Consider the following 17,485-nt stretch of genomic DNA (forward strand, 5'->3'; position numbering starts at 1 on the left):
AACCCACTTGATGGCCATTTATATGTAGGGAATAAGAAACTGTAGAGATGTACTCCATAATCCAATTAAACCATTGTTCATGGAACCCAAATTGGCCTAGCATGTGCCTTAGAAAGGACCATTCTACACATTCATAGGCTTTCCTAACATCCAGTTTAAGAGCTAAGCCATAATTCTTGCCCTTCCTTCTAGATCTCAGTTGATGCATAATTTCATGATTGATGATAATGTTGTCTGAAATAAGCCTGCCTTTTGTAAAAGCATTTTGTTCTTCACTTATGAGATCATTCATAAAAGGTTGTAGTCTGTGGGTTAGAACCTTAGAAATAATCTTATAGAAAATGTTACAAAGTCGAATAGGTCGAAGTACTTTCATTGTGCATACTTGCTTGACCTTCAAAATGAGAGAGATTATCGCGTGATTGAAGCTTCTTAACATTCTTCCTCCAATAAAGAAACAGAGAATTGCATTTGTTACTTCTGGATCCACAATATGCCAATATTTCTGAAAGAAGTGTCCAATAATTAAGACCATCCTCTCCCAGTGCTTTTGAAGGATTTATACAAAAAAATAGCTTGTATAATTTCATCTCTACTGACTGGAGCAATCAGTTGGTTATTCATATTTGTTGAAACTCGAGGACTAAACCCTACTGAGACTTGATCAAAATTGGAGGGGTGAGTGGATAAATGTTTTTGAAGTATTTCTCTGCAATATCAATTATGTCCAATAGCCTTTGTCATCCTTCAGTTTCAAAATGCAATTCCTGCGTCTTCGTTGGAGGACTTTAGCATGAAAAAAGGCTGTATTCTTATCACCATAATGGAGCCAGTTTTGATAAGATTTTTATGCCCATAAACACTCCTCTAGTATGAGTTCTTGTTTAAGCTATTTTTCCAAAGCCCTGATAATCACTTTCTCACAGTTTTGGTTATTTTTTCCCAATGACAGCTGTTGATAAAGCTCCTGAATACGAGAGTTAGAATTCTAGTTTGATCCCTTCCTCCAGTCAAACAATCTATGTCTGCAATTTTTAGCTTTTAGAAAACTTTGAACATCTGTGAGCCAGCATATTGATTTTTCCAAGCAGATTCAATAATATTCTCTACTTCTCATATGCTAGTTCAAGAGGCATCAAAAACAAATTTGGTTTTTGGCTTTGGACAAGAGAATTCTGTTGATAACAACAATGGACGATGGTTAGAGCCAATATTTTTAAGATGAGAGATTACTGTATTTGGATATAACTATAGCCAAGATGGAGAGCCTAAACCCCTGCTTATCCGTTCTTGAATATTATGCTCCTTATCCTGTTGATTGTCCCAAGTGAATTTTGGGCCTTGAAAACCCAAGTCAAGAATTCTCATGTAATTGACAAAGTCTCTAAAGCTCTGAATTTTTGCTCCAACATATCTATCTCCTCCTATTTTCTCTTTTAAATTCAAGAAAGTATTAAAGTCACCAATCAACAAGGCATTAGAGAGAAGATGTTGTTTATAACTGCATAAGAAATCAAATTGACATTGCCTTATGTGGTCGTCCAAATAGAGGTGAAGCATTAAAAGATCCCAACAAGCATCAATTCGTAAATCATGAACATGAGCATGAATATAGAAGGAATCATAACTGATAACATTAGCATCAAAAGAGTTATTCCATGACAGATAAAGCCCACCTGCCAGACCTCTAGGTCAACAAAAAGGAAATTGGAAAAGCCACAGCCTTGGATAACTTTCTTCACTACATTGTTATTATTTTTAGTTTCGAGAAGACACATCAGGTTTGGGGAATGGATTCTAGTTGATACTTTCAGGTGAAAGATTGTTAGGGGGTTCCCCACACCCTGACAATTCCATAGTAGAAGCTTCATTTGGAACTTTGGGGCCATTTATGGCTAGTCTCCTCCACCATATTAGAGTTTGAATGTTGAATGCAAGATTTCTTACTGCTGCTCACCTTGGCTTCAATGCTCTTCCTTTTCCCTTGCGTATCCGCCTCTCCTTCAGTCTAAGTAATTTCCTTGATAATCACCCCTACATTCTGTTTGTCTTTCTCCTTTGCCATACATTTCCAACTGCGTTTGCTAGTGGTATGTGGTGAGATGTCAGTCTTCTGAATTTGATCATCCACTCTATTTCCCAGCTCTGAATTTGTGACACCCCTCACCTATCTACAGTGTAGCCGAGCAAGGTATGTCACACTCTGTGTCGAAGCACCTTATCTTATCTTATTATAATTCCCAGATCTTAATTTATTTATTAAAAAGATTCCAAGTGAAGTTTATGTCATGAATTGAAATTTGGATTAATTTGGGATTTCAAAAATTTTACAGAAAATTCGGCATAGTGCCGGCTAGAAATTGAGAAAACAGTTCTTGAAAATCTGTTAAAAACACTTCCAATATATGTAATGTCCGCAACTCCAATAAAAATCAATACAATTTCAACATATCTCAATATTTCATCTCAAACTCATAATTTCATTCATCCCATGCCATCACATAATTATGCTCAATTTCTTAAAGAAATACTTAAATTTTATGAATTAACATAATTTAAAGATAATTACATAAGTTCATAATTACATGACAAATGAATGTCTAACTACAAAATACAAAATACAAAAAGTATTGAAGAAGCCTAGTGGTCCTACCAAAATACACTGCACAGATGAGGTGACACCGAACACAATTGCAGATCAAAACTCTGATTCCCAGTCTAAGGCCTACTGGGCTCACGGTCTTAATCTCCTGTACCTATGCATGGCAAAAAGCGATGCGCTAAGCATACAGCTTAGTGATGCCAATATAAAATAAAAATAAACTAAAATAATTAAATATGCAGAAATTATACTGTTATTTCATGCAGACTAGCATTTTGGTAATTATTCATAATATTCTTAATTTAGCGATTTTTAGGTTCATTATTTAATTGTAACTTTGTAAGATTTATTTTAGTTGCAAAAGTAACCTATACTAGTTGACTGGACTAGATAAACGGATAAACTAGCACTGGGTACTAAGTATCTCGGGTCGTCACACCATCGGTCACATAATGTCTACCAGGTATGCAACAGAACGGTTAACAAGCCATAATAATCATTGGGCACAAAGCCAATTAAGTCAAGAGTATCAAAATGGCCAAAAATCATAATATCACAAAATGACACTAAATGCCATAAATCATGAAATGGCATGAAGCCATAAGTAGTACTGCAATCGAAACCCTATTGGGATGCCAACCTATCCAAACCAATCATACTAGGCATACTAGGGTATATTAACAAAGTTAGGTGTTTAGTTCTTTGCATTTGATATTATTGAGATTACTATTCATGCAAAATATTAACTTTGTCTTAATTAATAGGTATACAATTTCTAAATACACTATAATAACATATTTTGGATTCCACATTTGTTAACATTGGTTGCCAATTTCAATTCAAGGCTCAATGGAAGTTATTTCAAAATTTCAGATTTAGTCACTTATGTTTACTATTCTATTAGACCATTCTACAGTAGAAATTTGGCTAAACTTTCTTAATCAAAGTTGTTCCTTAATGTCTCTACTTTAATTCTATTTTTGAATCACTCTATTTGGAATTTTGTATCTCAAGTTATGACATTTTTACCATAACTGGCCAGATTGGTTCTTGTCCAGAATTTTTGAGCAAATTTGGTTCTGGCAATTTTAGTGAGCTGAATTTGGTTAGCAATTTGAATAGGTTATGGTCAGAATTTGAGTTTCTATTCCTCATGAAAGTTGTTCTACTATGTCTAAGCTTTCCATTGGTTCAAGAATCAGGTCATTTGGACCTCTCTACACAAAGTTATAGCCATTTGAACAAATACTGTTTATTTGGTTATTTTTCCAGGTCCAGATTTTGGTTACCATGATTTAGACAAATTTTAGGTCACCTTAAGTTAGTTTTCTAGGCAAGGTCTCTGCATAAAAAATATGTCATTATGTCCCTAGTTTCGCTTCCAATTAGCCTTACACCAATTGAAGCTACACAAGTCAACTTATTGTTGCCCAAACTCACTGGACTCAAGTCCAGAATTTCTGGCACATGGGGTAGCTTAACCATTTCACCATTCAATGTCACTATTCATTCCAAATTAAGGTCAATTCACCTCAAATGGTCACTAATTGACCATTAGAATACCAATTCACAATCAATTTAGCAAAACTCTAATTTAGCTCAAACCCTAATTCCCAATTCTCAATCTTGAACCACACATGAAAATCAAAGTTCTAATACATATATTCTCATTATAGACCATCACTACACCACTTTAATTCCATTAGAATTCATCAAAACCATCTTTAATTCATGGCTGCCGAAATTTAGGGAAGGTCTAACATGTACAATTTATTTCAATTCCAACAATTTCTCACTCAATTCATGGTCCTAACAAAGAATAAAAGTAAGAGAGAAAAGAATTGGCACTAACCTCTTGTAGCACAATCTTAAGATGTCCAAATCTTCACTTTCTCTTAATTTCTTGGGGGCCAAACACCTTAGCAAGGTTAGGTGACAAATTTTAATGAAGAAGGTTATGGGTTTTATAGTGAGGAAGCAAGGTTATGCAAGGTTGATGAAGGAATATCAATGGAGGAGTGAGAGATGGGTTTCGGCCAACTTGAATGGAGGTGGAATAAGCTGAATTTTCTTTGATTTTTTTATCTTTTTTTAATTGTTTTATGAGTGCTTGACTCATGTTAATTGGTTAGGAGTTTTTAATTGCATCATCCTAGCATCATGCATATGTCATAATTGTAATTAAATTTCATTTCTTTTTATTTTTTTTTCTTCTTTTTTTTTATTTATTTCTAATTGAAATATTATCAATATTTATTTATATTTTATGTCATAAGTCTCATTTACTTAAATGGACAAGTTGGTCAAAAATCATCTCTGAAGGTAAAAATGATCAAAATGCCCTTCGTTTTGCTTACCGAGTTAGATTTGTCTGTACTGATTTACAAAATTTTTCTTAGCATTTTCTTGGCATTCTATTGTCATCTAAGCCTCAATAATTCTTTACTGGAGTCCCCAAAAATTATTTCACTGGGTTTTTCACAGGTCTAGGGTTACCAACTGTCTTCATAGTCGCTTCCCGTTAGGGTTACCCATTGCTGGAGCTCCGGCTCATTTAACCTCTTTGTATTCCATTTCTAAAATTTTTCCTTAATTTTTCTTATGATTATTTAAGTTATTTATGACTCCTCACCCTAGTTTAGATATAGCTCCAAACGTTCTGGTTGTCCGGACAAACATTAGTTATCGAAATAGTATAACCTAAAGTGAGGGTGTTACAGAATTATAGTAAGCTTCTTGTTGTGGCAGGGAAGTCTGCAATTGCTTGTTCTCAGTTGATTTAAAAATGTCCACTACAATCTGTATTAGATGGTCCAAGGGAATTAATTCATAAGGTTCCATGTGCTTCAAAGGTAGGGTGGGATTATTACATCTTGGGCCTTCTGAGCTCCCAGCTTGCTTTCATTTAGCCCAAAGAGAAGGAGATTTAATAAGTGGGGTGCAGGTTTAGTGTAAAGACTTGGGTTTAGAAGGCAATGGGTTTGGGCTTGGTTGGTAATGGGCCATCTTCCTCGTTGATGTATTTAAGTTAGTTAGGGAGTGTGTTTGGTCAGTTGCAACCTCAGATGGGGAATGGTTTAGGGCCTGAAATAGGGTTGGCATAGAAGAAGCTATCATCTCAATGGCTGCCAATTGAAAGTACGAGGTGAGATACGAAAATTTTTGAAACAAACTCTCAGTGTTTACTCCCTTATGTCCAATTGAGGAAAGATATTCAGCAAAGTGTTTGGGAATTTCTTGTGGTCGAAAAAGCTGCATGGAATTGACTGGTTGTAGGCTCGAGGGAGGTTCTTTCTCCAAGGTTTCCCTGCAATAACTAGATTCTGCAAAACCACTATGTGTCTCTTCTACATATTGAAAACAGGAGGACTATTTCTGGGTTGTGGCAAAAGATTTTTGGTTTCTTGTTTGTGTATTTGGAGGAGCATATTTGGATTTTGGGTCAATGGTTGAAGGGGATATTTGCTGGGTAAGATGTTGTGAAGTTATTAGGTGACTGATTGGTTTTTTTGAATGATGATTTGGTTGTTATTGTGGGGCTTAGCTTTGTTCTAGATTTGGGGTTGTGGTAGTAAAGTGCTAGGAAGGTATAGATGGAAGTAGTGAGATTTTCTCTTGATTGAGGGCAAGGTTTGGATTGGCTCTAGTTGAGGTAATGGAAAAGGATAAAGGTTTTAGATTAGACTTGGTGGGGTTTCGGTTGACTGGGTTTGCTTTTATCCAGGGACTAAAAGTCTAGTTTTCCTCTTTCCTTTCAATTGCCTCATCATTCTCCACTAACAAACAGTCATAGTTCAGGTGACCAATGATACCACATCAATAGCAAAAATCTGGCAATTTTTCATACTTCAACTTGACCCATTGCATAGAACCATCTTTTTTCCTAGTTTGAAACTTAGGGAGAAGAGGTTTGTCAAGAGAGATAATCGCTCTTAGCCGTAAATACATCGGAAATCCCAGGTTCCCATCCTGAGTGAGCTCTACATCTACAAAAGTGCCCACCAATTCTACAATTGATTTGGCATTCTCTTTATTTTGCTGGTTAGGGGGTAAAAAATGGGCTTGCAACCAGAAGAGAGAATGATTAAAGAATAGATCATCGAAAGGGATGTGAGGTAACCATTCTTGTAACACTAGCAATTGGTTATGAACACACCATGGAGTGTTTCTCTAGACATTTTGGGTGTCCACTTAATGATCAAAAGTGAAGAGGAATATATTTTTCTTTTTGAGTGTGATTTGGAAATCTTGCTTTGTTCGCCAAGATTTAGACAGAGAAGTTTTGATGGTGGCAATACTAAAGGTCTTCTGAGTAACAAGCTTACCCACCATCATTCGCTTAAACAAGGTTGAATCATTATCCCGAGATGATTTTAACTGTAGGACTCTGTCTTGACAACCTAAATTGAGGGCTTTTGAGATGAGGTCCTGGACATTTTCTTCGAAGTTCGACATAATGATCTAGGGGGAAGGAGTAAATGCTAGAGATAAGGAGGGTGGTTGTGGAATAAATGACACCGGAGGATGAAACGATGAGGATAGCACCATAGTTTGATAACAAACAGCCGTGAGGGAAAAGATTTCAGGAGATGCTATGTAGAGCAGAGGAGAAGGCCCACTAGGACATTAGTAAGTTTAAGACTTCTGAAATTTGTAATCAGCCTTTTATTTAACACTTAGGCCTGTTTGGCAATATTAGCTGTTAGTTGTTTTAGTAGCTATTAACTATTTTATTAGCTATTAATAATTAGGTATTAGCTGTTAGTGGTTAGCTATTTATATAACTGTTAAAGTAAAAATGTTCGATAAAAATAGCAGTTAGATTAGTTGTTAAATGTAAAAATAATGATAAAATCTTATTAACCTTAGTCAAAATGCTCTCTCAAACTCTAAAAGTTAGGAGGGATAGCTTTTCATTAATCACTTATTCAACCTCTAAAAATTAGTATAAACATTATATCACCGAATAGTATAAATAAGAGAAGTGGTGTTTTGACTCTAATCAAAACGCTAAATATTATCTTAAAAATTTTTGCCGAACAGAACCTTAATTTATAATAGATCGACTATTATTTATGAGAAATGCTTTAACAAATTTTCACTTATTTTTCAAATTAAAAAGGTATTAGTATTTTATTATATTATTTTCATTTAATTTTTAAAATTTTATCATAAATCTAATTTAATATTTTTTAATCATTTTAATAATAAATATAATTATAAATTATTTTTTAATAAATACATCAATTATTTATCACTCACTTATAAATATTTTAATTAAATATATAATCATTTAAAATTTTAATTGTTTATAAGTTTAAATGTTCATACATACAATTAAGGTGACACCGACATTAACTGAGAAGTGTTTAGCTGAGGATGGTGCCGAGTAACACCATAAAAAAAAAAAAAAAAAAGTTAAACAAGTATAACGCTCAACTCAATGAATATACACAAATTTATAAATTTATTTTTCCTAGCACAAATCTAGTTCAATCCCACAGATAATATGTAGTCCCAAGCTTAAAAAAAAAAGAAAAATTTATAATTTAATCTCTAAATTTTTATTTTATATTATATTTAAGTTTTTAAATTTTAAAAAATTAATTATTTAATCTCTAAATTTTATACTATATTATATTTTAGTTAATAAATTTTTAAAAATAAATTATTTAATTTCTAAATTTTATATTATATCACACTTTAATTTATATAAATTTAATATATAAAATAATTTAATCTTATTAATAATGAATAAAATTATTATAAATATTAAAATTATATTAAAATTATAGGGATTAAATTTTTTTTATATATTAAATTAAAAAAATAATTTATTTTTTAAAATTTAAAAATGAAATAATTAATTTTTTAAAATTTAAAATTTAAAAATTAAAATATAATATAAAATAAAACTTGAGATTAAATTATAAATTTTTCTAAAAAAAATTTCTAACTCCTCTATTCTCAATTATTCTTATTACGTGGGAAAGTAACTTTTCCACCTCATACTTTTCCATTCCGAAGGGGTGATAAAGTTGCTTTTTGAAACACACACAAACAAACAAAGTAATTATGTAAATCTTCTCTAAAATTTCAATAAAAAAAATATTTAAAAAATAATGTGAAATTAAAATAATTTATTAAAATAATATTTTCTTATAAAAAACTGACAATTTCAGAGCTATTAAATCAGTTATAGTAAGTTGTGGTCTTGTCTGAAAATGTCTAATCAAATAATGTTTAAAAAAAATAATGTTTAAAAATGTCTAATCAAATCAGTTAGTTGCTTGAAATTGAAGAAATATTTTTATAATTTAAAATATTATAAAATATAAATTTTTGATAATTTAAGGAAAAAAATACACTATAAAATTGACATTAGTGTATTTTTTTGATATAATTTACATTTAAATAATTATAACTATATTATTTACATGATAATATATGTTAAATTTCATCCACTTCATAGTATTATTTTTAAATAATTTTTACACTTGTCGACATAATATGACATGCCGTCTAACAACACTTTAAAATGCGTTTTCAAGTAATGTTTTTAAATATCTTTTCATAAAATTATTGTTTTTAATTAGGATTTTCTTAATTAAATACTATTTTTATAAATAATTTTATATTGATACCAAATTTATAAATAGTTTTTTTAAATCATATAATTATTTTGGTTCTTGTCTCTTAATTGATTTTTGATAGTTGATTTATTTTAATTTTACTTTTAATTTTAATAATATATTTTAAATAATATTATATAATATTTTTTCATATACTTTTAAATAATAATGATATTTTATGTAAAAAACTTAAAAAAATGAACAATAAAATAAAAAAGAAAAATAAAACAAACGAATTATATAAATTAAATTTAAGTGGTTAAAAATTAAAATAAATAAAGCAAAAAGATTTTAAAAAATATACTTAAAAGGAAAATTAAGGGTGAGTATTCATTCCAATCGAATCAAATTAAATTATAAAAATTAAATTTTAAATTTTAGAAATCAAATCAAACCGAAATGAATGAAAAATTTAATCGAACTGAGCTATTCTATTTCGGTTCATTCGGTTTAACAGATTAATTTTTATTTTTGATTGATTTTTTAATTTAGACTTAATTTTTAAATTATTTGATCTAATTTTAATTTTAATTTAAATCTATAAAATTAAATAATTAATATATATAAAATTAAATATAATTAATAAATTTTTCATAAAAATAAATCAATTTAAAAATCGATTCAGTTCGATTTGAATATATGAATTATTATTTAATTTTATTTAATTTAATTAATTTTTTTAAAAATTAAATTAAATCAAATTAAAATTTTTATAATATAAAATTAAATTAACCTATTAATTTTTAAAATCAAACTAAATAAATTAAATTAAATTAATTTTTTAATTTTAACCGAATATTATTTAACCCTAAGAAAAATAGCATTTGGGTGCGTGGGAAAGTCACGAGGGAATTACGGAATGATTTGACATTTTTATAGAAAAGAATAAAAAATACAAAAATATTATCCTTACGAATACTAAATGCGAGAATATTTTAGTATTAAAATATAATTATTATTGATAATGGATTATCACTCGTTGTTAGAAGATAAATAATTTTTAAAAAATAAAAAAAAGGAAAAAAAAAACCCACCGTCCCATGAACAGTGTTTGCATCAGTTGAAAGTTTTCTGTTTTCATAAACAGTATTTTAGGATTCGATTTAATAATAATAATAATAATATAATTTTTAATTTTAACCATAAATAAGTGATGTTTAATATTTTATAATTAATCTACAAAGAATTTTTTTTCTTAATTAGTTTTATTTATTTTACAGAAAGTAACACTAAGAAATTTTTTTTATATTTTTTATTATTAATTTTAATATTAAATTAATAATATATATATATACTTATTTAAATTATATATATATTTTTATATTTTAATAAAAATATTAAAATTTAAAAACAAAATTCTCTTTTAAAAAAAAAATTATTTTTAAAAAAATAATTTATTTTTTACTTTGATTAGGAACATTAAAAAAATTTAAAAAATTATTTTCTTAGAAAATATTACGAGACATAAATTTTATTTATTTTATAAAAAATAATTTTTAATTTTTTAACATTTAAAGTACTAAAAATACAAGTCAATGAAAAAATATTTTCCACTTAAAAAAATAAATAACTTCTTATTTTTAAAATATGAATTAATTTTTAAAATAATATTATTAAAATATAAAAAAATTATGTATATAATAAATATATATTATAATATAATTAAATAATAAAAAATATTTTATTAACAAATAATTTTCATTAGTTTAATGGAACAAGTCTATTTCATAGAAAATGAAAATATGCTTTCCTGGGGTAAACCGCCCCCTTCTTGACTTCTCGTAACTCACAGAACAAAGGATTGGGTTTCATTTCAGGTTTATTCATAAAACAACTGTGTAATGGAAAATTAACTTTCAAAATCCAGAGATATGCCTGCAAATCTCAAGCAAATATTCAAAGATAAACAGATCAAAGAAAACCCATTTCAGATCCCCTGTTCTAATTTTTATTTTTTTCCATCAGCAGATCCAAAACTTACCAGATTTTGTATGAACAATTAACCAATTTAAACAAGAACCCAAGAAAAGTTTCTTGACATGGGTAAAAGAGAAGTTTAAGTAAAACTTTACAACATTAAACAAATAAAAAATTCAAAGAAGAAGGACAAGAGGAAGAAAACAAACACAGAATCTTGACGTTATCACCATTGAAGCTTGCATTTCTTGGTTAGGCAAAGAAGAAGCTGTCTTCTGTGGCTATTCATTGGTATAATTCCAAACGCCTGGCACATAAAGAACAGAAGTACTTCCTCTTGATTTTGTAACAAATTGGCAAAAAGCAGAAACTCCATTTTGTTTCAACATCCACGGCTTGAACTTTTCCTCCACAGTAGGGACATGATCCAGATGCTTGCTGCCTACCTAATTCTTTCTCCTTTTCATCACAAAACACAAACCAACACATCTTTGTTCTCTCTCTCTCTCTCTCTCTCTCTCTCTATCAATCGATGACTGTGGAATCAAGAAAAAGTGAAATGATGTTGTAGAGGAGGTGGAAAGTACTTATAAGCTGAAGAAAATCCAGTTGGCCACTTGAATAGAATATTGTTTTCTTTATTATTATTATTATTATTATTATTATTATTATTATTATGATTACTGATTTGAAAGGCGTTTGATTTTAAATAATAATATTTATAAATATAGATTTTACATGTTATATTTTTATTATATAAATATTTAATTAAATATAAAAATATATTTTTATAATAATATTTATAAATTATTTTATTTTAAATTAAATAATATTTAAATATTTTATAAATTTATTAAATTTTTAAAATATACTAACGTAGGATAAAAATAAAAGTATTTTATATTAGTATAACATATATTACATGAATTAATAAATTTTAAATTATGAAATTTTAGATTTAAATATTAATATATTAAAAAATATATTAAAAAATTATTAAAAATTATGAGAAGAAAATACTCATTATAGATATAGAAAGTATTTCAAAAATAAGAAAATAATAATAAAATAAAAACTTGAGAAGGAAGAAATGTCAGTAGGCACATGACATGGGCACGTGCATCTCAGGCGTTATCTTTCATTATTTTATTAAAATAAAAAAAATCAACAGAAAGTGGCGTTTTTTTTTTACGGTCCAGATTCTTCTGGAGACATCTGACTTGGCAGAAGAATCTTCTTTGTTTATAAATTACGTCCATCGACTGCCTTTTGACAAAATTGACCTTTACGTAGACTCATAAAGGATTGAATCAAAGTTAGAATCGGATTGATACTGAACCTCTTGAAATTGACTTGAAATCAATTAAAATTATAATTGATTTGAATCATTGAATCGGTTAATTCAATTTTGAGCCAAAATCAATTTTCTTAATTTTAAAAAAACTTAAATAATTTTATTTAACTATATTTCTTTTTTTTCTTTTGTAATTAAAAACACACACATACTTGAGTTAGTGACAGAAATAAATCACACCTCAAAACTATAGTGATTTTAAGAGGATCAGTGTTTATATATAACTCAAATACACACACACTCTACGATCAACGTAAGATTCTGAAAGATCAGTCCATGGACATGTTCTACATGAGATCTCAACTAGGACCTTGATCACACCAGCAACTCAAGGCCTACTTTTTTTTTTTTTTACAAGGTAAAGACACACGCATACTTAGATCAGTGATAAAAATAAATTATACCTCAAAATCATAAAAATTTTAAAAAAGTTCTCGTTTTTATAAAATCTAAATATATGCACATTCCATAATTGATATGGAATATCAAAGAATCGATTTAATCAAAATTGAATTGAATTATAATAAATTGAAATTAAAATTAAAACTGAAATCATGAAAGGTGGTCAGGGGCCGATTTAGATCACGCCTAATTAGGACGCCTAATTAAAAAGTAAGTAAATAAAACTTATTGCCGCTTCATTAACGCGAAGCCACCAAAATTGAAAAGTTAAATTCATCACGCTTTTTGAATGTAACAAGCTTTAATGCCTATATATATATATATATATATATATATATATATATATATAAAACTTTTGTTGAATCTTCCATGAATAAAGAATCTTCATCATTCATTGGTTGCAATAGTGTGTCTCTGAGTGCGTACATATGTATGTATATTTTGAATTTCTTAATTTTAAATTGTTTGATGTATATGTTTTATTTTATAAAACTGATAGTTGATTGAAATCGTTATGTACATAAAAATAAATATAATATTATTTATTAAATAAGTAAATATTTTATGTAAATATGTAATTTTATAATATTATTTTTAATTTTCAACCATAAATTATGATAAATTTATATTTTAAAAATATTATACTAGTTTTTGAAACACGTACATCAAATAATTTATATTTATTTATATAAATAAATAACAAATATTAAATTTATTTTTAATATATGTTATTAAATGTCATATATTTTGGTATAAAAAATCATATTATTTTAGTTAAATCTATAAATAAAAGCATTTATTGATTTATAAACTACTATCTTTTTAAAAATTATGTTATATTTAATCTAATTATTAAAATATAATATTAATATAGTTATTAAATACCATATAATAAAATAAAAATTACGATAAAATTAATGTTTTAAAGCATGAATGTGTAAAGATACTGCCTAAAATTTGAAACTATAAATTAACACTATATAAGAGTTAACTCATTTTATTAAATTCATCTAAAATTTAAATTTTAAAGAAAATCAATTTAATTTATTTATATTCTAATTCTTGGTAGTTTAAAATTAATGGTAATTTTCCAAGCTCCTTTGTGACTTTCGTACAAGCCCTTATGAATGTCAATCAAGATCGCCATACCTTTCTTAGGAGAGATATATTTGAGCCATGGTCTCATAAAAGACCTTTTATAAAGCTAGCCATTAAAAACACTATATCCTGAAGACTTTTGCACAATCTTTTTTGCCTCGAGGGGATTGTCGAGGAGTGTTCTATCGTCCAAGTAATAAAAGATAGGAGACATCCATGTAAATCAGATGTCGATGGGAAAAATCTCCTCTTGATCGACACAGGTTGGGTGAACTCTTCAATATGGCTAGATTGAGATATGTGTTGCTCTCCTGCTGCTGCTATCTTTGCTAAGGCATCTGCACTACTGTTCTCCTCTATGGGAACTTGGAGAATTGTAATCTCTCCTAAGTAAGATCAGATCTTTGCCATTAATTTCTAAATCTGTGCTTCATGTTTGCCCAAATTTGGGTCTCACACTTGGAAATTACCCTGGCATTAATTAACAACTTAACAACTAATTATGAGTCAGAGTATATGGTAGCTTTTAGAGTTCTTACCTCTTTGATGATGCGTAGAGCCATTAGCAAAGCCTCATACTCTGCTACATTTTTTGTAGCTCAGAAAGTTAGGGGGCAGCGTACTTGAACTTGATGTCATGAGGACCTTCCAGAATAATGTTTACTCCTGATCTGGTGGATCCTGTTGCTTCGTCAACCACGTTCTAATTCTCCTTTTGATTTTCCTCTAGTGCTAGGTTTGGAGTTAGCTCAGCCATAAAATCTGCCAAGACTTAGCTTAGCCACAAAATTTGCTAAGACTTAGGCTTTTAACATCGATCTGCGGACATATTTGATGTCATAAGCTCCCAAGATGATTGGCCATGTAGCGAGGTGACTTGATGTGTCTGGTATCTACAAGATCTTCCTTAGAGGATAATTGGTTCATACTTTAATGGTTTGAGACTTGAAGTATGATCTGAGTTTGGTTATGACTGAGAGAATTACAAATGCCAACTTTTCTAAGGCTAGATAACTGAGCTCAACGTTTCGTTAGTTACTATAAGATACAAAAAGAGCACCTCACCTTATTTAGGCAAGTCAAGCAAAGGAGGGTTAGTAAAAAATGTTTTTAATTCATTAAATTCTACCTGGCAATTTTCTCCCCATTTAAAGTTGTTTCAAGCTTTGAGTGCTTAATAGAAAGGAAGGCATTTCTAAATAGAGCAGGACATAAATCGTCCTAGAGTCGTGATCATGTCATTTAATCTCTAGATCTCCTTGATGTTTTTAGCAGTTGCATTTCCAAAAGGGCTTGGATTTTTTCTAGATTAGCCTCTATTCCTTTTTCTGAGACCATGTACCCCAAAAACTTGCCTACCTTCATACCAAAGGTGCACTTATCTAGATTAAGCTTCATTCCAACCTTATCCAGAATGTTAGAAGCATCCACAATGTCTTTTGCATGATCTTCTTGTCTCTTGCTTTTAATGATCATATCCTTAACATAGACCTCAATAGTTTTTCCTATCAAAATTTTAAACATTTTGTTAACGAGCCGCTAGTAGGTGGCTCCATCATTCTTTAGTCTGAATGGCACCACATTGTAGCAATGTACCCCCAAATTTGTGATAAAGGCTTTTTTCCTCATCCTCTAGGTTCATTTTTATCTAATGGTATTTGGAGATGGCATCCACAAGGCAAGATACTGCATGACCTGCTATTACATCTACCAGTTTATTCATGGTAGGCAACAGGTAGTGATCCTTTGGACACGCCTTGTTATGATCGGTGAAGTATATGCACATCCTCCTCTTGCCATTGGATTTCTTTACCAAAACCACATTTGCCACCCATGTGGGGTACTTGACCTCCTTGATGAGGCCTGCAGTCAATAATTTAATGTCTTTGTCAATGATGACCTATTGTCTGTTTGCGATAATCCTCCTTTTCTTCTGTTAAAGTGGCTTTATGCTTGGATCCACATTCAAACTATGCACCATAAATGCTGGATTGACCCCAATCACTTTTTTTAGACTCCAAGCAAAACTAGATGATCTCTCTTTTAGAATTTTAGTGACAGCATCTCTATTCGATCTTTAGAGGGTGGTACTGATCTTTACTTTCTTTCCTGTTGTCCCAAAATAGTCCAAGAGGGGGGTGAATTGAACTTTAACAAATTTTCGGCCCTTGCTTGTAGCCTAATGAAAAATTATGGCTTTGTTTAACTAGGTATTTCTCTATATAAAATAAAAGTAATATGTGCTTCAATAATGTGTTCCTAAGTTGCAATTCAAGCCTCAATCAATGTATATGGCAATATCTAACAAAACATGCATCATACAATATATATATAACTAATTTCTCAACTCACTCAATAAGTCCACAAATTTATCAATTCAATCTATTCAACCAATATTCAATATCATGTATAACAAGAAAAAATTTAAATTGCACAAAAGTAAGGAGGTCAAGGTTAGAGAGATCAAACACAATGATTTTTATAGTGGTTCGGCTTAACTAGCCTACATCCACTCTCTCAAAGAACCCTCTTTGAGTCTTCTCTCCACTATTTGCTCTTTTGAAGGCAAGAGACCAAAAGCCCTTTACAACTTTTCCACACCAAGCTTTAACCAAGGTAGCTTGAAACCTTCACAAGTGCTATCACAAGCACTTTCTCTCTCAAGCTTCAATAAGTGCTTGTACAACCTCTCTTAAATGCAATTCAATGTTGTAACACTCACTCTTACTCAATACAAATCAAACTATAAAGAAGAGATGAGTTGATTTGCCAATGGTAGCTCAAAATCTTTAAAGCTCTTGAATGAAAGCAATAAATGAAAAATCAAAGTTGGAGTTCAAATGTAAGCTTTCATCAAGTGTAAATAAAGTAGAGAATGTGTATTTATAGTTCCAAATCATTTTAGACTGTTTGAAACCCTTTTGGAACGTTATACACACTGCCCAAGACAAAATAGTCGTTATTTTGTCCTTTTGTGCGAAGTTGAGCAGCTCTGATAAATTAGCAAACTAATGAAATTTTAGTAGCAGTCAGTAAACTGGTTAGTAAACTAACTTTTTTAGCAAACTCATTAGCAAACAAAAAAATTTAGCAAACCAGTTAGCAAACTAAGTCAACAGCTGCATGTCTCAACTTGCAATGTAAAATGATTTAGACCTTAAAAAATATTTCAATAGTAGTATCCAAGATCATGGTGAGAAAAAGTAATCAGAAAATAAAATTTCATTTTTGAGCTCCATATGACTAAATTCTCATCCATTCTTTTCACAAAAAACCTAAGACTCAATCTCTAATACTATGCCTTTCATACCTTTTCTTTGAGTCTTGGCTTCCGTAGTCTTGTTCTTTTCTCATTTTGGATTTGTCTTGAAATGCCTTTGAGTATCCTTTCTCCTTAGATGCAACTTCAAGAATTCTTTAGTAATAAGACAAAGAATCTACACATCACTTTAAAGTTGGGTTAGATAGATTCTCTTTGAG

General features: G+C 29.7%; 1 protein-coding gene across 1 annotated transcript; it reads right to left on the minus strand.

The window, feature by feature from the left end:
• Positions 1–11,137: 11,137 nt before the first annotated feature.
• On the minus strand, positions 11,138–11,724 carry LOC110655526 (uncharacterized). The gene has a single exon (XM_021811843.2). The coding sequence runs from the start codon at positions 11,638–11,640 to the stop codon at positions 11,437–11,439; it is 204 nt and encodes a 67-aa protein (XP_021667535.2). The 5' UTR covers positions 11,641–11,724; the 3' UTR covers positions 11,138–11,436.
• Positions 11,725–17,485: the final 5,761 nt, after the last annotated feature.

Source organism: Hevea brasiliensis, chromosome 13, assembly GCF_030052815.1.
Source record: "Hevea brasiliensis isolate MT/VB/25A 57/8 chromosome 13, ASM3005281v1, whole genome shotgun sequence".
NCBI classification, from domain to species: Eukaryota; Viridiplantae; Streptophyta; class Magnoliopsida; order Malpighiales; family Euphorbiaceae; genus Hevea; species Hevea brasiliensis.

What these genes read in the sequence shown, in the direction of transcription:
- LOC110655526 (XM_021811843.2), bottom strand. Translation starts at nt 11,640, where the DNA reads ATGTGTTGGTTTGTGTTTTGTGATGAAAAGGAGAAAGAATTAGGTAGG.